The following is a 20,818-nucleotide window of genomic DNA, read 5'->3' as shown; positions in this document are numbered from 1 at the left end:
TTCTTCAATCTTCTAAAAAGCGTCTTCATATTAGACATACTAACTAATTGGAACGGTTGTGTATGCAACATTCAAAAAAATACGATTTTTTTTTTGCTTTCTTTTGTGGATGGAGCAAAAAAAAATCACAAAAAACTTTTGCAAATGGGTTCAATTCACGCAAGTGCTCATAGCTTTGTTTTGATAAAGTTTTTTTTTATGTGCAAATATTCTCTGCAAAAAGGAATGCATATTACAGCCGGTAAGATGTTTGGAATAATAATAAAATAAGATCTTAAAGGTCACGATAATAAAACCATAATTTCCATTGTGTTTTATTAAGAGGTGTTTTGTTAGCTACTGTACGAACGGTAGTCTGGGATCGGATTTTTTTTTTGTTCTCATTTGCTTACGATTTAGCTTTTAACATTTTTATCTTTTTACGTCTTCTTCTTGCATCGGTTGGTTGTTTACTGTTTAGGATAACTGAATGGCAATTTCATCTCATTTATTAAAATAATATTTTCGTAAATAAACAACAACAAAATTTAGGTGGCACGTTGTTATGTCACCGGAATGATAAATTGCCGCACACTGCCATACATATATTGCTCACGAACACATCATATATTACTGTTCACAGCCTATGCCTCTAACGAAAACATCTTTTTTTTCTGTTTTGTTTCAGTTCATCTCTATTTCTCACAAATACCCGAAGATAAAATACCATACGTAAACTCTGCTGGGGAGAAGTATCGTGTTAGACAACTGTTACAGCAGCTTCCACCCACGATAATGAGGTAATACACACATTTTAAGTAGAATAAATTTGCATAGAAAATTGTATATTTTCCTCCTTTTTATTATTATGGCGGTTTAACCATTTGCTGGATAGATTGACAATTTTCTTGGGAATGGAGGATATAAAATCATCTTAGGGAGCATAATACATTATCTTATATAATACTTATGTATGTTATTCGTGTAATAAGAAAATAAGCGCGTGATTTATGTTACCTACACGCTAACGCAAAAAGTGGTCTGGGATGCGCTATTGTACGATATCTGAATAACAAAACTAGCCAGATTTCTTCGATGTTATTAAGCTGGAAATAGACATCATATTTATAATAATATCAAAGATTTATTGATACTTTCGATTGTTATCCACATATTCTTGAGTGTTCGGGACATGGCTATGAATGTAAAACTTCTTATTAACTGATGTTCGATGCGTGACAGCATGTACATTAATTTTGGCGATCAATCAAAGAAGCGAGATTTGTTGTTAGTTGAAATTGAAAAAGTAGCGTATATGGGAGGCTTAATAAATATTAAATGGATTAGACTTCAATTTATATCAAGTTATTTGACGATATGGCGCTCGTTCATTGAACTAGAATAATAGATAATAACCAAACTTGTACCGGGAGTACTTGGCAACAAAACTTTCAAGAAATGATCATTTTCTTTACAGTTTTCAACCACACAAATCTTTGACAGTCTGTTGATTTTGTAATTTGAAAATGTAACGATTGAATCGACTGTCGATTTTATTAAAAGAAAAATTATTGCCAGCCCTTCGGACAATTTTCTGAATCCGAAGGAAACTATGGTCGTGGAACTATTCTACCATGAAAATGAAAACGCTATTGTATATACTACTACAAGGAGCTTGCTTTTCATCGCCAACAGCAACATTTCTCTTTCGATTTTTTTCCTGTTAAATTTATTCAAACTTTTATTGAATTCATGGCAAATTCATTTGATTTATTATACATGAATTATCGCATTGTATAGGGTGCTTTATTATCTTCCCACAGTTATTTCACACTTGATTAACCATAAGCAAACAAGGATTAAAATTTGCATAATTCGTTTATGTACTCCGACATCGGTGTAGTAGACGCAGAATATGAAAAATATCAAAAGTAGGGTGTTATGGGGTCGTGTTAAAATTAATATAAATTTTATGAGGAAATTTAGCTCATTTGCATAAGAAATATCAATTTCCCAACAAAAATTCTCATCAAAAGTAACAAATGAATAATTTTCACAGGTTCGATACTGTCATTCGCTCACCGATGAGGAGCGAAAAGAGCTGCGCCTCTTTTCGGCACAACGGAAACGCGAAGCACTTGGTCGAGGGATTGTTAAGCAGCTGACGACAAGTCGCCCATGTGAAGGGGTAAGTGCATAGTTGTGTTTAGAGGGAACATATTTCCATAAGACGAGAATTTTATTTATTTCTGTTCCAATAATATTATTTACAAAGAAATCCTTTTTAAAGTGTTTTTCATTTTACTGTACACATCCACTTTCAACGTTCACGATCCACCCACATACATAAAAGCTTTTTAAACCTTGGTCCCGCGTTTATCTTGGCAGAAAAATCTTTATTTATACAGGGAATCGTGTTAGCGTATTTGCATTTCGTTGCGAATGCTGATAGAAAATCCCTGTAGATTTAAAGGTTTTAACTTTAGTGGAGAACGTTACTTTTTTACCGATTTTTTTTTTTAAACGGCTCTAGGGGAAGGAAGCAATATTTTTGTTTTCGCATTTCTTTTTTCGTGTCGCATTCTATTATCTTATTATAGGGCGGATAATTGTGTTATTTTCTGATAAACGGAAAAACAGTAAATAATTTAATCTCTGAATACCCGTCGATTTTGCAGCCAGCTATAATGACGATTATTTATGTGTCTGTTCATTCCTGGCTTTTAAGGATACAATTACAGAAAAAAAGGATTTTCTAGCTTAGAACAGTTGTAATCCATTTCAATTTTAGAGCTGAGGCTTAGATCCTTAAGTACAAATATAAAATCGCATTGTCTCGCACTCTAACTCGCTACTCTAACAAAATTGTCGATACACAAATGAAAGTAATATTTGTTATACCAATTGCTAAACTACCCAACGTAATTCCAAAGTCTTGATATTTCTTGCTAACTGCGCTCGCACCAAAAAATAATACCACTCGATTCTTCGATTGCGACGAAAATGTGTAAAGAAAATCAATTTTAAAATACTTTTCCCAACTGCATTTTCCATTAAAACAAAAAGAAAATACGAAAATATTTCCGATTCCTTTCTTCTAAAGCTGAACATAAATATATAAGTCGTGCATATACACCTTGTAGCATACATGTTGTCTCTAGAAAATAACGAGGGTGGAATATGAAAATAAAATAATTTCTTTTTGACTTATTATTGTCATGATTTTATTCCAAATAAAGGACAAATATTTGCGTTACGAAAAGAATTTTGAACACAAGAAATAAATAAAAGTGTGCCTGACGTGCTCGGAAAAGTTATGGAACTCATTCTATACAATACTACCCGGTAATATAGAATGATAATAACAATAATAATAATAATGATGGGTTCTTATGTATTTCATGATGTGAAAAATAAAGGGGAACATCATTCATGTTCTGGGTGGCATGAAGAAAAGAAAAGAAAACGTTATTAAGAAGTAGGACTACGAGGAAAATTAAATCGTAAATTAAAAAAGACGAAATCGAGTTTTTAAATTAATTTTTTTTTTCGTGCATTTGTTACTTGAGTGATATCGCTCTTGATGGATTTTTCCCTCATAATTATGAAAACAGGACGGGGTATTGGATGACATATACAAATAATTGTAAATTATACTCATAGCTTGATCAACGATCCACAAAAATTCATATTCATCAATCCCGGTTTTGTTTTCTAGATATTTAAGCAACACGGTAAAATCCAGAGTTACATAAAGAACTCTGGTCTCTACAACAAGCCTGTTTTGATAATAAAGCTAGTGGTCTATATTTCATCTCTAACCACCTCCTTCCTTCCATCTAACCTTATCATTTGTTTAATTCCATGCTCCGAATTATTTCCACTGTCAACGCTTTTTTCCCATGTGAATATCAGGGATGAAATAAGCTGAAAATTTTCGAGCAAACAAGTCTTCATGACTGTCTGAATATTAATAATAATTCCATTTATGCCAACTCCATCACCAATATTAATGTGATCATATAAATTCTAGAAAAGTTCTGGTTCGTTCTAATTAAAAGACCAAAAAGCAAACGTTTGTAACAACAAAAACACGTATACGTCTTATGCATTGCATGCAGACTGACATAGCCGAAATAACGATGAAAAATTCCCTTTGGGATAAACTCAATTACAAGAGATGAATACCAAATAAGCAGGATTTCGCTCGGTGTATAATATTTAAAATTATCTTTTTGTTTGAGATATTGAGTAGAAATGTTTGGTACTTTGGACCACGGTAAATGGGTTCCATATATGTAAGATTATAAGCTCTCTAAATGGTGACTATCAGCCATCATTAGTGTAAATAAAACAAATACGTTGCCTTCATCAATATGAGATAGCATTTCAACTTTGAATTCATTTCCTTTCAGAAAACTTTTCGCAGTAAAGAACCTTTTCTATCGTTTCGAGAAAGATACAGCTTACCAAACATTTTTATCACACACGCATAAAGCTTCAATAATAAAATATCATCTCTTATCGTAGCATACCGAACCGAATATATTGTAGGTCTTTCTTATGTATCGGAAACACCACTTAAAACAGACACTAAGCAAAGAAATTTCGTTTTCCTCCATTTTTTTCTTCGTCTTTTGTATTCTTCTTTTCCACAGCGTCGACGTTAAGAGCATCATTTAAGCCTTATCTCGAATCTTTGTAAATTGCGTTGTCGAAGAACATTATTATTATTATACCCAAACGAAGCGAAAAAGTATCAGAAAAATGTTTTCATCTACAATCACAAAGTAAAAAAAATAAAAAAAAGGTAATAAGATCTCCAGAATGCCGTCAATACACAACGCAACTACAAGCTACAATGTATTGAATGGATTGATTTATTTAAGAAGAAAAAAAACACAACAATTCGGTAGCTTTATGGTCTCCGATAATATAACACTTCGTGGAGAATGAATGATGAAGTGAAATTCATGTATAATTATTTTGGGTTAGATCGTTATCTGGCAGACTAAATGGGCTTCACGGAGAATGACATTTTTATATGTAATGATTGGTGCCTATTTTTTGTAGATTCAAACTTGCTTTTCAAGGTATTTGTTATTGATTTATAATTGACTTCCTTCTGTAACTGGGTAACTTTTTCTATGATTTTTCTTCGCTTCCTTCAAGCAAATACAGACCTGTGAACAACAGGCAAAATATATGTCATTTGAGGCACTGAAAGAATCGAGTGGTAACCAACTCAGATAAGTCCTACCACATGGTAGCGTATTTGTTCGAAAATATGTGTACAGTCACTCCTGATCGGGTACTCCTCTACAATAAAAACTTATTAAAAATTGTGTTACAATACAGTTAGAGGAAGTGCAGGCAGTGAAATGTCAGCTGGAATTTGCTTAGGTGATCCACGCAAACAATCGAAACCGTTGATACATATTTATGCGGGCTTACCACTACCACGCTCGTGTCAGCTTTAACCGTATAAACAAGTCTAAACTGTTTTGAATGAATGAATGGGTAATTTTATTTAGAATATTTTCCATCAATACAACTTTTACAATAATCACATTAAACATTTAGGAACTAATACTGTCGTTAATTATACTTTCTTTTAACAATTTTTCAAATTTACAAAATGAGACCTCCTCAGTAATAAATTTGGGCAGCGAATTGTACATCTTTATTCCCTTATAAAATAATGCGTTTTGACTAGTCGACTTCATAGCCGTTGTTAACTTTATATCACAAGAGTTTCTTAAAGTTCTAGTTTGGTTTTCATAATTATATCTAATCTTCTCCGTCAAATACCGTGGTGCTTTACCTTTTACAATTCTATGAATGCACAACATCGTATTATAAACTATTGACTCATGCACACTCATCAATTTCAAACTCTCAAGCAATTCGATTCTCTTTGTCTTACGCTTGGCTCTTAAGATATTTTTCATACACTTGTCCTGCATCTTTTGTAACCGTAAAATGTCAGTCTTATTGCACAGAAACAGAATACTACTACAATACTCAAAATGAGGACGTATTATCGACTTATAAAGATTTAACTTTTGATATGAGCTTAGTTCGTTCCTAAGTCTAGCGAGCACAGACACTTTCATCCCAACTTTCTTACAAACGTAGTTAACATGTTTATCAAAAACAAGTCTTTCATCTATTATAACACCTAAGTACTTCATATGGTCAACTACTGATAGTTCACTGTCATTCACAAAAAATGTGCACTTCGTCTTTCTTAATCGACTTGTTCGTTATTATCATCACTCTTGTTTTGTCCACATTTAATTTCAGTTTATTTTGGCAGATTTTGCTGAATAAAGTGTTGAGATCGTCGTTCGTTCGAGATACCGCATCGTCTATATTGTCAGCAATCACATACAGTAAAGTGTCATCGGCAAACAGTTTGATTTTGCTGTGTTGAAGCTCGTTCCCAAGGTCGTTGATATAGAGGATGAAAAGGGTTGGTCCAAGGATTGATCCCTGTGGTACGCCAAATCGATTGTTTAACTCTTCCGAGATTACTTCACAGATTTTTACGACTTGTGTTCTGTCTGTGAGATAGCTTTCAAACCATTTTAATGCTGTTCCACGTATGCCCAATTTGTACAATTTCCGTAGAAGCAACTCCGGTGTGATTGTTTCAAATGCTCTTTGAAAGTCCAAGAACACTGCAATTATGATCTTTGAAACGTTGAGGGCTTCTTTCCATTCATAAAGAATTTCATTGAGTGCAGTCTCACAAGAGTGTTTTCTTTTTATGTGTGGAACAGCTGAAAAACCGCTGAAGCGAATTCATGCTGAAATTTCACTGCCTCTGACCTCTGACTGTACTTAGAATCCCAGAGATTAAATTCCATGAAAGATGAAATTTCCAATTGAATTAACTAAGGCATTGACAAATGATACAATCCAATAAAATCCAAATGTTTCAAGATTCTGTAATTTGCTTTGGAATTTTTATATTACTCTCAAAAGACTTATCTCCAAGCTAATGGAAATCCAAATACTGAGACCAAATAATTAGGATGATTAAATCAAAGTCTAAACAAAAAAAAATCATTTGGGTAGATGTGGGTTTTCTTTTAAAAAAGATTCCTCCGAATTTCTGATTTCAAAAATTAATTAACAGAAAGAAAATGAACTTGGATGAACGCCAGAGAACTCTGTCTGTAAAATATATTTGAACCAAACGAAAAAGGAACACACACAAATTAAAGTTTACAACAACAACAAAAAAGAAACTCACAATCATCCATTACAAGAGCTCAATTCGGTCCTTTTAAATGTTTCTTAAACTTTGGCAATTCTTCATTCTAATTATCGTCGTTGATACTAAATTATCTCATATCCCCAGCGGATATTAGACGTAAAACACTTACAAAGAAAGAAGAAAAAATACCAACTTACCAGATTGGTTGATTCAACCGAATTAGAAACGTAAAATGGAATCGAAGAAAGTGTCTGGGTAAAAAGTTTGAATTCGTTATTAGACGATTAAAATTTGTTGGATACTTAATGAGTACTCTCTTACTCAAACTCTTAATTTGATGCATCATAAACCTTTTACTTTATCTTAGGGTGGTTTTTGGGTCATTTAAATTTAACGATTAGAAAATCTTGGTTGGTATCAATTTGTTTTTTTTTTTTCGTCTTTATGTTTGCTCTTAAATACCGAAGGGGATACGTAGAACTCTTCGCCATTTGAAGCAGTAAAATGCGCTGTTTATAATATACGAAGATACGTAATGACTGAACTCATAATCATATCCTTTAAAAAAATGATTTTTTTTCTCTTTCTTGTTTTTTGTGTTTAAAAAATTTAATGAAGCTAAGGTCCGCAGGGCAAATGAATTCTTATGAATATACAATCGTCTGTCTATAATTTTTTTTAAAGATACACAAACCTTCATACCACTTCACTTTATTTTCCATCACACACAAATACTTTGGCAGCAATTTTTTTTTTGCTGCAAAAATACGAAAACAAAAATGTACCAAAACACGCAAAGCCATAGCACGGTTCACTCTTCTCTCACAGAGGTGGAACATAATTTTGTATTTTATTTCAGAAGCCATTTCTCTTTCAACAACTTATATATTCAAAATGTTATTTCATGAAAATATTTTCGCAGATTTTATATTTTAAATTGTTCGCTTCAAACTTAACATTTTAATGAAAATAATTAAAATGGTTGCTTTTATTCGGTAGAAATTGTCAATTTGGGACACGATATAGCCCTTGGTACGTATACAGTTAAATATGCTTCAGAGTTCTATTGAAGAGGGGTTTTTGCGCCAAATGGGAATGAGTTGAGTTTTCTTTGTCATATGTCATTAATGTCTGCCAGAGAAAATGGTATTCGTCAACGTTTAAAATCATAAAACACAGCTCCAGAAGTGTGTGGACCGGGTAAATGAGGGTGTTGAAAGTGGTGGAAATAATTAGGAAATGCGGTGACACCGAAATCTGATTATTTTTTAAATAGCAATCGTGACTTATATATTTTTGTTCGTTGTCGGATGGATTCATTTATTTTATTTGTTTTTTAATTAAATTATGACGGATGATTGTAGCAATGATGAACGTATCTTGATAACGTTCTAGTGCTCTGCAAAAATTGCAGCAGAATTTTGTAATGAACTTTACGTATGAGGAAATTGGTTGGTTTTTAGGAGAGATCTCGAATAGGTATAATTACGGTCACGATTACGGTTTAGACTAAAATACTTTGTTATACTGAAGAAAAATGTTCAAAAGTTTTATTTAGTCCCGTCAGTTATACCAAATTAAAAAGAAGAATTATGTTAGGAAACGATTTCTTGGTCATTCAATCAATAATTTGAAAAGAAATCAAAGTTTCATAGGGACGTCATACATATTTGATACTGCAACAATGAGTAATGAAATTGTTCTTCTATATTATCACTCCATTGTTGTCATTCTACCTCGCAGAATTGCTTTTTTCAAAGCCACCCTCATCTATTTATCTGTCTTGAGATGTTTCGATTCCTTCCCCTCTATCGTTCTTTTATGGTAATATAATAGCGTCATCATCACCGCTGGAGCTCTATTCTCAACGTATATTAATGTATGGTATTGAAAAACAGCATTGTTTACCACTTTGAAGTTGATGCAAATTCGTTTATAGAATTTCTCTGGTGTCGTCGGTTAATATCGCTTTTCATTTTATTTTCAAGACTTTGACTCATTCCATATACCGTTGAATGCTAATCAGATAATAAATTTTTATTATCAAAACTTTGATTACATCATAAACATACGCACACACACCATCATTGCATAATGGACATGGTCTATTACACTTTTCTTATGCCAAAAGTTTTTCCCATGAGTCAAAATGACGAACGACCCATTTAATTTAAACGTTAAGTAAATAAATTAAATGAAACGTTCCCATTTACAGTAAAGATGTTACAGAGATTTGTCATGCATATACTTTTCTCGGGTCGTCCTCGGTCTAATTTAATTTTTGTGTTCCATTCATACCCCTCCGAAAGTATAATTAGGAATTTTCAAAAGGAAACTTTTCGATGTATACAAAATTGCAATTAATTTGAAACATTTTACTTTTTTAAAGTGGATAAAAGTTAGAACAACAACAAACCATAAAACGCTTTTCCCTCTTTCTGTTCCAGTGCGAAGAACCTCAATCATCTGGTGACATTGTTATATTTGCCTCTCGGTTCGGCCAAAACGTTAGCTGGCATCCGGGATGTTTTATTTGCTGTGTGTGTAAGGAACTGTTGGTCGATTTGATTTATTTCCATCGAGAGGGGAGACTGTACTGTGGACGTCATCATTCGGAAACACTTAAGCCAAGGTGTTCAGCTTGCGATGAGGTAAGGAAAACAAATTTCATTTTTCCCACTAGCGAGTCTCATTTTTATTGGATTTATTTTGAATGTAAATTTGGATCACATAAAAAAACCAACATAAAATCCACTCTATTAATTCGAAATTCGAAACAATGGCATAATGGAAATTTTATGTTTGGAAAAGTAGAGTGTTTTCGTAGGGAAAATGAAATGATATGTATGTGTGGATGTTGTATTCCCATGCCGAAACCACTTAAATTGGGTGTAGTTAAATAGGTATTGATTTTATGTGGTTTCTTACGGTTGTTATTTTTTTGAAAATAAAATTACGATCCACTTTGGATCAATTAACTAATGGAAATTTTATTGAGGAATTTATATGACAAATTTTGTGCGGAAGCAAATCGGCTGCATTAAATGCATTTGAGTTAGATTTAGAAATTCGGAAATCAAAAAGTCGTTATCGTTGTGTCTGATTTATGGGAACACTCATTTTTCGATCGTTAATTCGCTGTTGATTTATTTAAAATTTGGGTTAGCCGCATATCACGCAGATAAGACCAGTCAGAATCCATCAGCTTTCACAGTTTTCTTCTTTTTGTTTTATAAATACTTGACATCAACTACTTCTGATACACTTTGTGTATCTGATGTCCTAGCGGCGAGTTGGATCCTTTGACTGAAACGCATACTTCTGGTGGTCTTTAATGTTACCTCTTTCGAGTATGCACTAACGAAATATAACTCTGGACTGGATGCAATTTCTAGCACCTTTGGTTAAAATTGCTCTTCATTAGCATCATGAACAAACTATTACCACGAACAGTTAACCATTCATGATGTTGATGTAGCCCCAGCTGATGTGTTACCTATTAAAATCGCCGGTGCGTATGATTTCCCTTGCGGATCACCTGTACGACGCTATAAATATTTTTCCAATACCATGTACTCTTTCTCGAGAAAACTCAACGACGGTCAGCCTATAATCATCGTGTAAAACTTTGGTAATATTGGAAAGAATTAGTTATTTCGATAACTTTTAGAAGACGATTCAGATCCTGATATTTAATGGGGATCATTTTTTTAGCAAAGTCAAATTGGTTGGTAATTGGTCTTTTCCATGCGTGACACCATCAGTCAAAGGAATATAAATTACTTCAATGAACACAAAACCAGAAACAAAAAATTTGAAAATTGCATCTAATTTTGCCTTTTGCTTGGTGCTAGATGTAAAATAATTTCTTCTTGGACTTGTTCTACTTCTTGTATTTCTCCAGAGCTGCTGTACGCTTTGCTGAATAAAATGTCCATAACTACAGATCATCGTTTATTTTTGACGTCGTTGTCGACAACCTGATTAGCCCTTAATATTCATTGATTTCTTTGAAGTATTTGTTTAGCCAGACAAAAAGGATTTCATAAATTATTCTAATGACATTAATTGTTTAGACCAATTGTAAAGTGCTTTCTATACTGAGCTTCGTTGTACTCATTTCAAAACCGAATCGATCCTTATTTCAAAGACTAAATCATTATTCGTAATTTTCTCTTTTGTGTTTCTCTCTGATAGGCATGAATGATGTGGAAATCGTCATAGTAATTTGGGTGTATAAATACCAAAATGAAACAGACATAATTCCTATAATCTCTTCAACCCTATACAAAGTATACCGTATTCTGATTATTACGAGAATTATTATTTCCATTCCCAATATAAGGAATTTTAAAATAATAATGTCGATTTAATACCGAACCGAAACATATTTGAACCAATTATGTTGCCTTAATTGGGTATTTATTATGCCAGTTTTAAGCCGATGCCAGTATAATACAACAAGAAGCCATTTAACTTTCATTACAACGCAGAATTCCTCCACTGTTTGGGTACCTATCGGCATATTCAACTCTGCCTACACCATAACAGCAAGTGAAAGAGAAATTCATAAAATTGATTTCCTTACAATTTTTTTTTTGTCGAATTTTTATATCCCTTCGATTCACAATATTCTATAGATCCCAAACGAATAAAACGAAAATAATCAATGAAAAAATCACGACAATAACCCCTTACCATCTTATATTTCCTTGGCATCCATCTACTTATACTCTTAATACCCTTATTATTATACAAGTTATTCCACATTCTCTGTCAGAATAAAATATTTTTCTGTTTCGATTCACCCATTAAACGAATGTATTTCGATCCATCAGAGGATTATATGGGCTATATGTTTGCGGGGGATTACTGTGACCGCCATGCATGTTCATTGTAATGTGTCCTTCAAATTCCTTGTCATTTGTCGGTTTGTATATGTGCTGATAATTACGGTCATCCATTACGGGATTATTACACCGAACATTTTCGAGATTTTTTTTTCTTGTCGAATGGAACGAAGATTCGGAACGTCATTGTAGTCATACGAACGGAGTGACAAGTTATTTGGGTTTCATTACACGTCCAATTATTTGCAGGAATTCCTAATCTTAAGGTACATAAACTTTACACTCTTGTACACATGCTGGTCTTTTAAGGACATGTGTTAGTATACAGGATTGTTTTTCGGCTGTGTAATTAATCAAACGCCTGATACAGTAAAAACGTCAGACAGAATCAATGCAACTATTTGATTATGAGCATGTAGAGCATAGTATCCTACGAAATAGGTCTTAGTGACATAAAAATTCCATTTCTGGCAGGACGACTTTAAATTTAATTCATTTTTTCTTATTTCCAGATCATCCTTGCAGACGAGTGTACGGAAGCGGAAGGGAGAGCTTGGCACATGAAACATTTTGCCTGTTTCGAGTGCGACAAGCAGCTGGGTGGCGCTAGGTCAGTTAAAGCTATAATTTTCATTAGAACATTGTTCATATGGAGAGATTTTCTTTGGAATATTTAACATGATATTTTTTAGGTACATAATGCGAGATGGCAAGCCGTACTGTTTGTGTTGTTTCGATGCAATGTTCGCGTAAGTCCACTCCATTCAAATAGCTTTAATTTTCTATTTATATTTTCTTATTAAACTAGCGAATATTGCGATTATTGTGGCGAACCAATTGGAGTCGACCAGGGTCAAATGAGTCACGACGGTCAGCATTGGCACGCAACCGATCATTGTTTTTCTTGTAGCACATGCAGGTAAATCGAATTTAAATTTTCGATGAATCGTTGAACACACAATCAATCACTTACATTCGCAGATGTTCCCTTCTCGGAAGACCTTTCTTGCCTCGAAGAGGAGCTATTTATTGTTCGATTGCATGTAGTAAAGGTGAACCGCCTACACCATCAGATAGTTCAGGTCCCGGTCTGCGTATGCCGCGACAACGATCAAAGCCGTTGAACAAACCTCTATCGGACAACGAATCATCAACACCTCCAGCGTCGCCATTAATAACTCCATCATCGCCAATACGTCAGATGCGTAGTCCACAAACAGTTCGCAGTCCTAAGATGGGAAGACGAGCACTGCAGCGAAATCCGAAGGTGAATCAAGAACAACAAACTTGGGAGCAGGAAGAGGTTAATACAAGAGTAGCACCACAAAACGGATCACAGAATCAGAGCCCAATGCCATCACCGAGTCCCGTGAATAAAGGATTGGATCGTGTGTTGTTAGAGAGAAATTTGGAAAAACTTTTAACGGACCGAGGTAAGTTTTTATTCAATCTCAACGTTATGATTCAGCTAAAATTTTATTCGATCTAGGTCAACCAGCAGAGCCGCATCCACTGCCCGACTCACCACAATTCCAACAACTTTTACACAAAGACCGAAGCAGAGAACCCTTAGACTTAACTGACCTAGGAGATAGCCTAGACAATTGGCACTCCCAAACAAATAGTACAAATCGTAATAACCAAACGTCGATGAATTTCTCGACAATTGAACCTTCCATGGCATCATCAATGCCCGAACTTGCTACCTCCATGGAAGAACCCTTAACGCCAGACGATCTGCCAACACCTGATGTATCCGAAGTGGCCCAAAACAATTTCGAAGAAGTGAAAGTGAAGAAAGGGGTCCGTTTCGAAGGTGTGCAGGACACTTTACCTCGATCGCGAAGCTATTCGGGTCGGACGGATTCGAAACGATCAAAAAGTAGCAGTGGCAGAAGGAAAAGTACATCCGATCGACACTTACATCGTCAACGGCCATCCACATCGAAAGAAATCAAAAACGACGATGATAGTGATGCGACGAGCGTATGTTCAACATGTTCGTCAAGCTCATCCAGTACTGATGACCTTGCCTATCAACTACCGCAAAGGCGTCACTACGGCGGCGTTCGTGTCAGCTACGTACCGAACGATGCTCTGGCTTGCGCTCGAAAGCGAAAGCAGCAATTGGACGGATGCGACAAGGACAACAAAAATTGCATAATTTCGTGAAAATATTCACGTTGCCTAAATTGATTGGATAGACGTGTCCAATGTATGTATGTAAGCGACAACGGTAGTGTTTTTAAAGTGTTTGTATGAGAAAATAGATTTGAAACGAAAGATTTACGTCGCTTTTTGTAACAATGAGAAATCCACGGATGATTTGTCGTCATTCTAATAATTTAGTATAATCCAATGAAAGTGTAACTTATGTCTCGTAACGGCTTGAACCAATTCATCATCACACCACCCATCAATGTAAAGAAATCACGTAATCAATATTTCAAATTTAAAATTTGTAAATTTTTGATTAAAATATCATTTTGTTCGTTTCATATCATTTTTAACGAATCAAAAATAGAAATTTTTAATTGTTAAGTTAAAGACCGCAACAATATTCTTCCAGAAAACATTTATTGCCAACTCACATGTATAACGATTTTGAATTTCATTAATTTAATTATTTTTTTCCAATTTTATGTAAAAAAGAAGATTAAAGAAGACAAATATTGTTAATTTAATGCTGTGTACGTCTTTTTTTGTGAGTGTATTTAATCGACATGTCCATCTTCACCTCAACAACAAGCCGAGCAAAGAGTAAATGCAGTTTTATGTGGCAACGAACCAGTTATTCTAAGATCATGTCGGATGTCCATGATATATACTTCTTCATTATAATTGTCAACCCAACAACCCTGTGTCGACGAAAATTTATGGGCATTCTGTTGGTTTTTGAGAAAAATTCACTTTCTGAAAGATATCTTGAGCCTAAAACACATCTTAGAAAATATCAGAACCAATTGAAATATCCAAACGCAATGTCATGCCCTTGAAACGGTTTAGAAATGAAAAATTACGTGGCAAGTACATTTTCGTAATCAATTTTTCTGTTTGACAGATGCAATATTCTACTACTGTGCTAGGTGCTTAGATTAGATTCTTGTTCATTCAGAAGATAATGACCGTTGAATAATTATGAGCATTGAAAAAATTACGAAAGATGAGCCACTGTGTTTTACATGTGTCATATTACCATAGACGTTACGTAGTATGATACCTTGCTAGTATGTAATCTTTCGTCGAAACATTGAAATATGAATCCGGAAATCGATGGACTTATTTATTGATGTCCTCGTACCGAAATATCTAGTTTGAATTTTCCTGCATTTAAGCACTTACAACTGGTAGCCGTGATATGTCATTAAATCGTTTAGTCTATCTGGTGAATTTTTTTTTGAATCGGACACACCATTTTTGTTTCCTGACGTTTATAGTGCTATCGATAGGGAATTTCAAAGTGATCATTTCGTAGAAGAAGTTTTTTTTTTAAACGACCTCTCCAGCTCGGGACGACTCTAAGAAAATTTGAATATTTCAAAATCATGACTTTTTCAGTAAAAATTTTCCTCGAAATGACACGACCCGGGGTGTCGGGGAATCTCGCACACGCGATCATAGTATGCGTCCTTTTACGACATGTAACGAAAAGTCATGACTGTGCGAGATTCACCACTTAGAGGTGAATCTCGCACACCATGAATTTGTGTGGTGTGCGAGATTACCCTACCCCCGACCCGGCCGGTTTTGATCTAATGGTAGTTTGTAGAGAATTGACAAACGATTCTAATAAAAGTATCGTCGGGTCGAAAGGTTGTAGCTAGGAGTCAGGGTGAGGCATCAAAGTCCAATTTTATGGTTTTGTCAATGAGCACCCTAACCGATTTTTCATTTTATTGGCTTAAAATGAAGGCAGGCACATCCCATTTAACATATCAAAAAATTGGGAGGGGTTTTTTTTAATTTTTTCAACAAATTTTAAAAAACTTTCTTATGGGTGCCCACATTCCTGAGATTTTTTAATGGAAATGTATGGAAAGTTCGACTAAAAATGAAATTAATTGCTATATATTGATTGTTTCTAGTCTACCGAACAATTATATGCACTAACAAGAAATTTAACATTTTTACTTTGTGAATGTGGACAACTTTGACTGATTTTCTCACCATCGGGAAGCTTTCTGGTCATGTCTAGCTCATCCACTGCTGGGTATAGCTTCAGTTGCTACTATATCTCATAGCCTGAGACCGCACCTTTCCAAAAATACCATACTTGCCCTATTCGCTATCTGGCTTGTATTCTTTACGATGTCAAATATGTGGGTAAGTCGACCTACTCGAAAGATTTTTGAGACAGTTTTTTATTTCCAATTTTAACCGAAATAAAGTCACAAATTATGTCAAATAAGGTTGTTATGGACTCATTAATGAAGTTCACATGCAAGGTGATACATTCTGATACATTCTGGGATACATGGGTGATATTGAATCTTCTCAAATTGAATTTCGTTTGAATAAATGGTTGTGTATTGGGTCTCAAATGAATGTTAGGAGCTTCTTTTATTCATATACCAGCACTTGGATTCTTAAAAATCCATTAGATTTGTTTCTGTATCCCATGTGTCCCATGAAAGAGTTAATACTTGGAAATTTTATATGCTATCCCTGCAAACTGATTTCAATTTCGCTTGATAATTACTCGTAGCATATCCCTCTATCGTTTTCAGTAAAAATATCCCATGTTCACGACCTTCGCAAAATAAAGGCGACGAGAATTGTCAAAGTAGGTGAATTTTTGTATGAAATCCGCCATTTTATCGTCAGCTGTGGTGTGTCACCCGCGTGTCTGTATCTGAGTGACCTCCCCCAATGAAAGTAAATAGATAGGTATGGCCAAACGTTCAAATTTGTTCTAGCCGGAGCACATACGAATTTGCATGGCGCCCCCTCAAACGAACTCATTTCTAGTGCAAATTTCCACTAGAAATGAGTTCGTTTGAGGGGGCGCCATGCAAATTCGTATGTGCTCCGACTTGTATGGACTGGCCATACCTATTTATCTACTTTCATTGACCTCCCCAAAGTTTACAGCCTTGCCAACAATATACAATATACAGAGTTCTGTTGCATGCTTAAACGTAGGGAATACACGTTTGATATGAATAAAATCATGAGCGAACATAACGTTTTTGGTTGGCAGTAATATTGGATTATATTTATGTTCTGAAATAGTTATTTATTCAACAAGGGAAGAAAAGTTGGAAATTGCATTTCGACGGTGGTATTTGTGGCCAGGGTGATATTCAACTTTTCTTCCCTCGTTGAACACAACGGTTTTCACAACCAAGGTTTCTGAATTTTAACGGAGGTAAGAAATAGTTATTTATACAACCAGCCGAGTGATAAATGCTTTTAGATGTAGATTGTCACTCGAAACCGCAGGCCGAGTGTGACAATACACATCGTGTGCCTAAAAAATCATTTATCATCAAGTTGTATACAACGTTTTTCGCAATAAAGGCAATGGAAAGTCGACTGCGTTGTGAAAACGTTCTAAATTTACTATGTGACATAGTCTATGCAATGAAAGTAGATAAATAGGTATGGCCAGTCCATACAAGTCGGAGCACATACGAATTTGCATGGCGCCCCCTCAAACGAACTCATTTCTAGTGGAAATTTGCACTAGAAATGAGTTCGTTTGAGGGGCGCCATGCAAATTCGTATGTGCTCCGGCTAGAACAAATTTGAACGTTTGGCCATACCTATCTATTTACTTTCATTGGTCTATGTCCCACATTTTGGCGAGTCAGGTCGCTAGACTGGCAATGTATTTTTGATCAATTTCAGTTTATTTTGCATTCTTAAACTGCCGAAGTATCGTAAATCATTATCATTGATACAAATATATATTTCATTCTAATTTATTTTTCAATCTAACTGCATTTATTATAAGACATTCCGAGACCTAAACACAAAGTAAATTGGTTGACGGAAGAAATGGTTTGTAACAATGAAAGTAGATAAGTAGGTATGGCCAGTCCATACAAGTCGGAGCACATACGGATTTGCATGGCGCCACCTCAAACTAACTCATTTCTAGTGGAAATTTGCACTAGAAATGAGTTCGTTTGAGGTGGCGCCATGCAAATCCGTATGTGCTCCAGCTAGAACAAATTTGAACGTTTGGCCATACCTATCTATTTACTTTCATTGGTTTGTAAGGTATTTACGCTTTCAGTAGCAACATTTAATCATTTAAAAAAGATAGTTTGGAATCGAAAATGCCTGCAAAGCATTTATGAGCCTTTCACTAATCTAATCGAAACAGGTGCACCCGACCAAACGATTTTTCATGCACTTTTGTTCACTTGGTTACAGCCAAATATAAAATTCAAGTTTTAATGTTCTCGTTGACGAGTTTTTCGCGTAAAATACTGCACAACCCTAGCGAGCATTATGGCATGTACGGCTTGTATCGAATGCTTTATTTATGAGATATCATCAGGGATGACGTGTTCAACTTGACAACTGCATTGACGTAAAGACGGTCCACAAATATTCCAATAGCGTGAATACGTTTTTGTAGTCAATTATACAATTAACTTCATCTGATGATTGCATCAATTTCTTGCATAATTCGGAATTCATAAATGATGCCTCTATGAGCCTTCAAAGGGAATCGAAATATAAAAATTATCTTCAACCGATTGTTTTTAAAAATGGTTCTTACAAAGGACGACGTTGAGGACATAGTAAAATTGTTGTTGATCAACAATCAAGTAAGTTTCATTTATCAGGTCTGCGACAAAAACTCAATGTGCTTCTCAGATCAATCAAAAAGACGACACATTTCCAAATATATGATAGCACTGTTCCGTCCCATGCTGACCCCCTAAATTTATTTTTTTAGAAAGATGTTCAAGGATACGTAATCGCCACACTCTATTTCAAAATTGGCGAGTATCACAACGCTCTAAAATACGTTTCCAGGTATTTGTGTATCGAGCCAAATTCGTTCCACGCTAACAAACTGCAAGGAGAATGCTATGAAAAACTAAATAGAAATGACGACGCATTAAAATCGTTCAAAAAAGCACTTAAATCGGTGGACAAAAAGAACGATTTAGAACACTCAGGCGAAAATCAGAATGTTGACGAAATTAGAAAAAAAATGGGAAAAATCGAAATATTCTCGTCTTCAGTAGTCAATGGAAAGGGACGTTCTACAGCGAAGACTGAATCAATCGAAGTGATGGTAGAGGCGGTAAGGCATTCTCATGTAACGACATTGCATGCAAAAAAATATTCGAAATATTTACGAAGTCACAGCACTGCTACTAGCGCCTATAGTAAACTCATCAACCTCCGAATATTTTCTATGTTCATGCTAGAAGTAGTGCTGTGACGAAAGATCGTTCAACTGTTATATGGTACTTTTTCCTTCGTCAAGGCGCACTCATCAACATCAACATCTACACCCAAAGCGAACACAAATGACGACGGTACATGTTCTGAAATAACATTCGAATTCCGCGTGAACCATATTACATCCCTGGACTGCGCTAATTGCTCTGAAACATTCTGCTTCCAAAACCTATTGTGGAGAATAGTAGTGATGCCGTATAGGGACCTTGGAGCCTGCCGTTCGTTATCTGTTTATTTGATTTGCGATGGACGAAGCGACTTATCACAGTGGTCTTGTCACGTGGATGCGGAAATACGTCTGTTATCAGTGCGACCGAACCAGTATCCTTGCGAGAGAAAAACTCGTCATTTATTTTCGAAAACGGCGGATGCATGGGGCTTTCCGGCATTTTTGTCTTGGTATGATGCTGTGAGGCCTGACGGAAATTACATGCGAGATGACTGCATTACTGTACAGGTGTATCTTAAGGTTTTACAGTAGTGCTCCCATTGGGTTGTTTGTTTTGATTGTTATGAATAGTTTGAATTAGTTTCTAATCCGCGTAAGTTGAGCTCTTTGTCTAAAATGAAATATTACATTGCCGTTGCCTCATTTAGATCTTCTAATTCTTTAAATTAATTCGAATCGTTTTGAATGTAAATGAAGTTTTGTCACAAGGTCTGGAAGTTAAATGCTGAAATTAATATGCGTGAATGTTATGTAATTCAATGAATTTACTTTTTTATTAAAACGAGCTTTTAACAAGGCTTTTACTTTCAATGACAAAATTATTTCTTTGATTTTCATTTCGTTGAAGTTCGATTCGTGTGATCTCACATCCCGATAATATTGAATTGATCACCTACTTACCTTTTCATAAAAATTGTACACCAAGTCTATTACTTCACTCACTTTAAACCTTCTTGCCTAGAAAAGCTCATTTTACTACTCATTTGATTTTAACATTATCGATGTCAATGACACCATTCTTTGAAGAAAATCTTCACGTTGCTTTTCTCTAATCGAACTACTCCTCCACTCTTTCACCGTAAAAACGTTAGGCTCGGAGCAGGTATATTCAAGTCGTGCTACATTAGCTGGAATACAGGACACAAGTGTACAGTACGGAACATAATTTAAACTTAAATCTCTAACTTGACAGTGCAATCTGAAGTTGACCTGATTAAAGAACTTAACATGAGGTGATAAGCCTTAGACTCTGATTCTGATTCCCGCACGTTAGTTAGCGGGCGTGACGGAAGTCCATTACAAAAAATGTTTTACAATTATTTTTTTTGGTGACGGCGAATCATATTTACTTTTTGGCTTCCCCCCTTAAGCAGTTTCAAAATTGGC

General features: G+C 35.0%; 2 protein-coding genes across 3 annotated transcripts; both read left to right on the top strand.

Moving 5' to 3' along the window:
* Positions 1-667: 667 nt before the first annotated feature.
* On the top strand, positions 668-14,738 carry LOC119083429 (protein prickle-like; the record flags this gene model as incomplete). The annotated part of the gene is given in 9 exon segments (XM_037193152.1): positions 668-766; positions 769-779; positions 2,039-2,167; positions 9,652-9,855; positions 12,567-12,664; positions 12,747-12,803; positions 12,863-12,973; positions 13,036-13,487; positions 13,544-14,738. Coding segments are annotated over 9 exon segments (1,844 nt in total), but the record flags the coding sequence as incomplete, so codon positions are not given.
* A 3,861-nt stretch (positions 14,739-18,599) lies between these two features.
* On the top strand, positions 18,600-20,211 carry LOC119083431 (ubiquitin carboxyl-terminal hydrolase 7-like). Of its 2 annotated transcripts, none has more exons than XM_037193154.1 (3): positions 18,600-18,836; positions 18,968-19,312; positions 19,508-20,180. In XM_037193154.1, the coding sequence occupies exons 1-3, from the start codon at positions 18,777-18,779 to the stop codon at positions 19,961-19,963; spliced, it is 861 nt and encodes a 286-aa protein (XP_037049049.1). In that variant the 5' UTR covers positions 18,600-18,776; the 3' UTR covers positions 19,964-20,180. The 2 variants fall into 2 exon arrangements, with proteins under 2 accessions (XP_037049049.1, XP_037049048.1); XM_037193153.1 differs by having other exon boundaries at positions 18,601-18,836; positions 18,968-19,321; positions 19,508-20,211.
* Positions 20,212-20,818: the final 607 nt, after the last annotated feature.

Source organism: Bradysia coprophila, unplaced genomic scaffold, assembly GCF_014529535.1.
Source record: "Bradysia coprophila strain Holo2 unplaced genomic scaffold, BU_Bcop_v1 contig_642, whole genome shotgun sequence".
Lineage (NCBI taxonomy): Eukaryota > Metazoa > Arthropoda > Insecta > Diptera > Sciaridae > Bradysia > Bradysia coprophila.
This window is presented reverse-complemented; position numbering and strand designations above follow the sequence as displayed.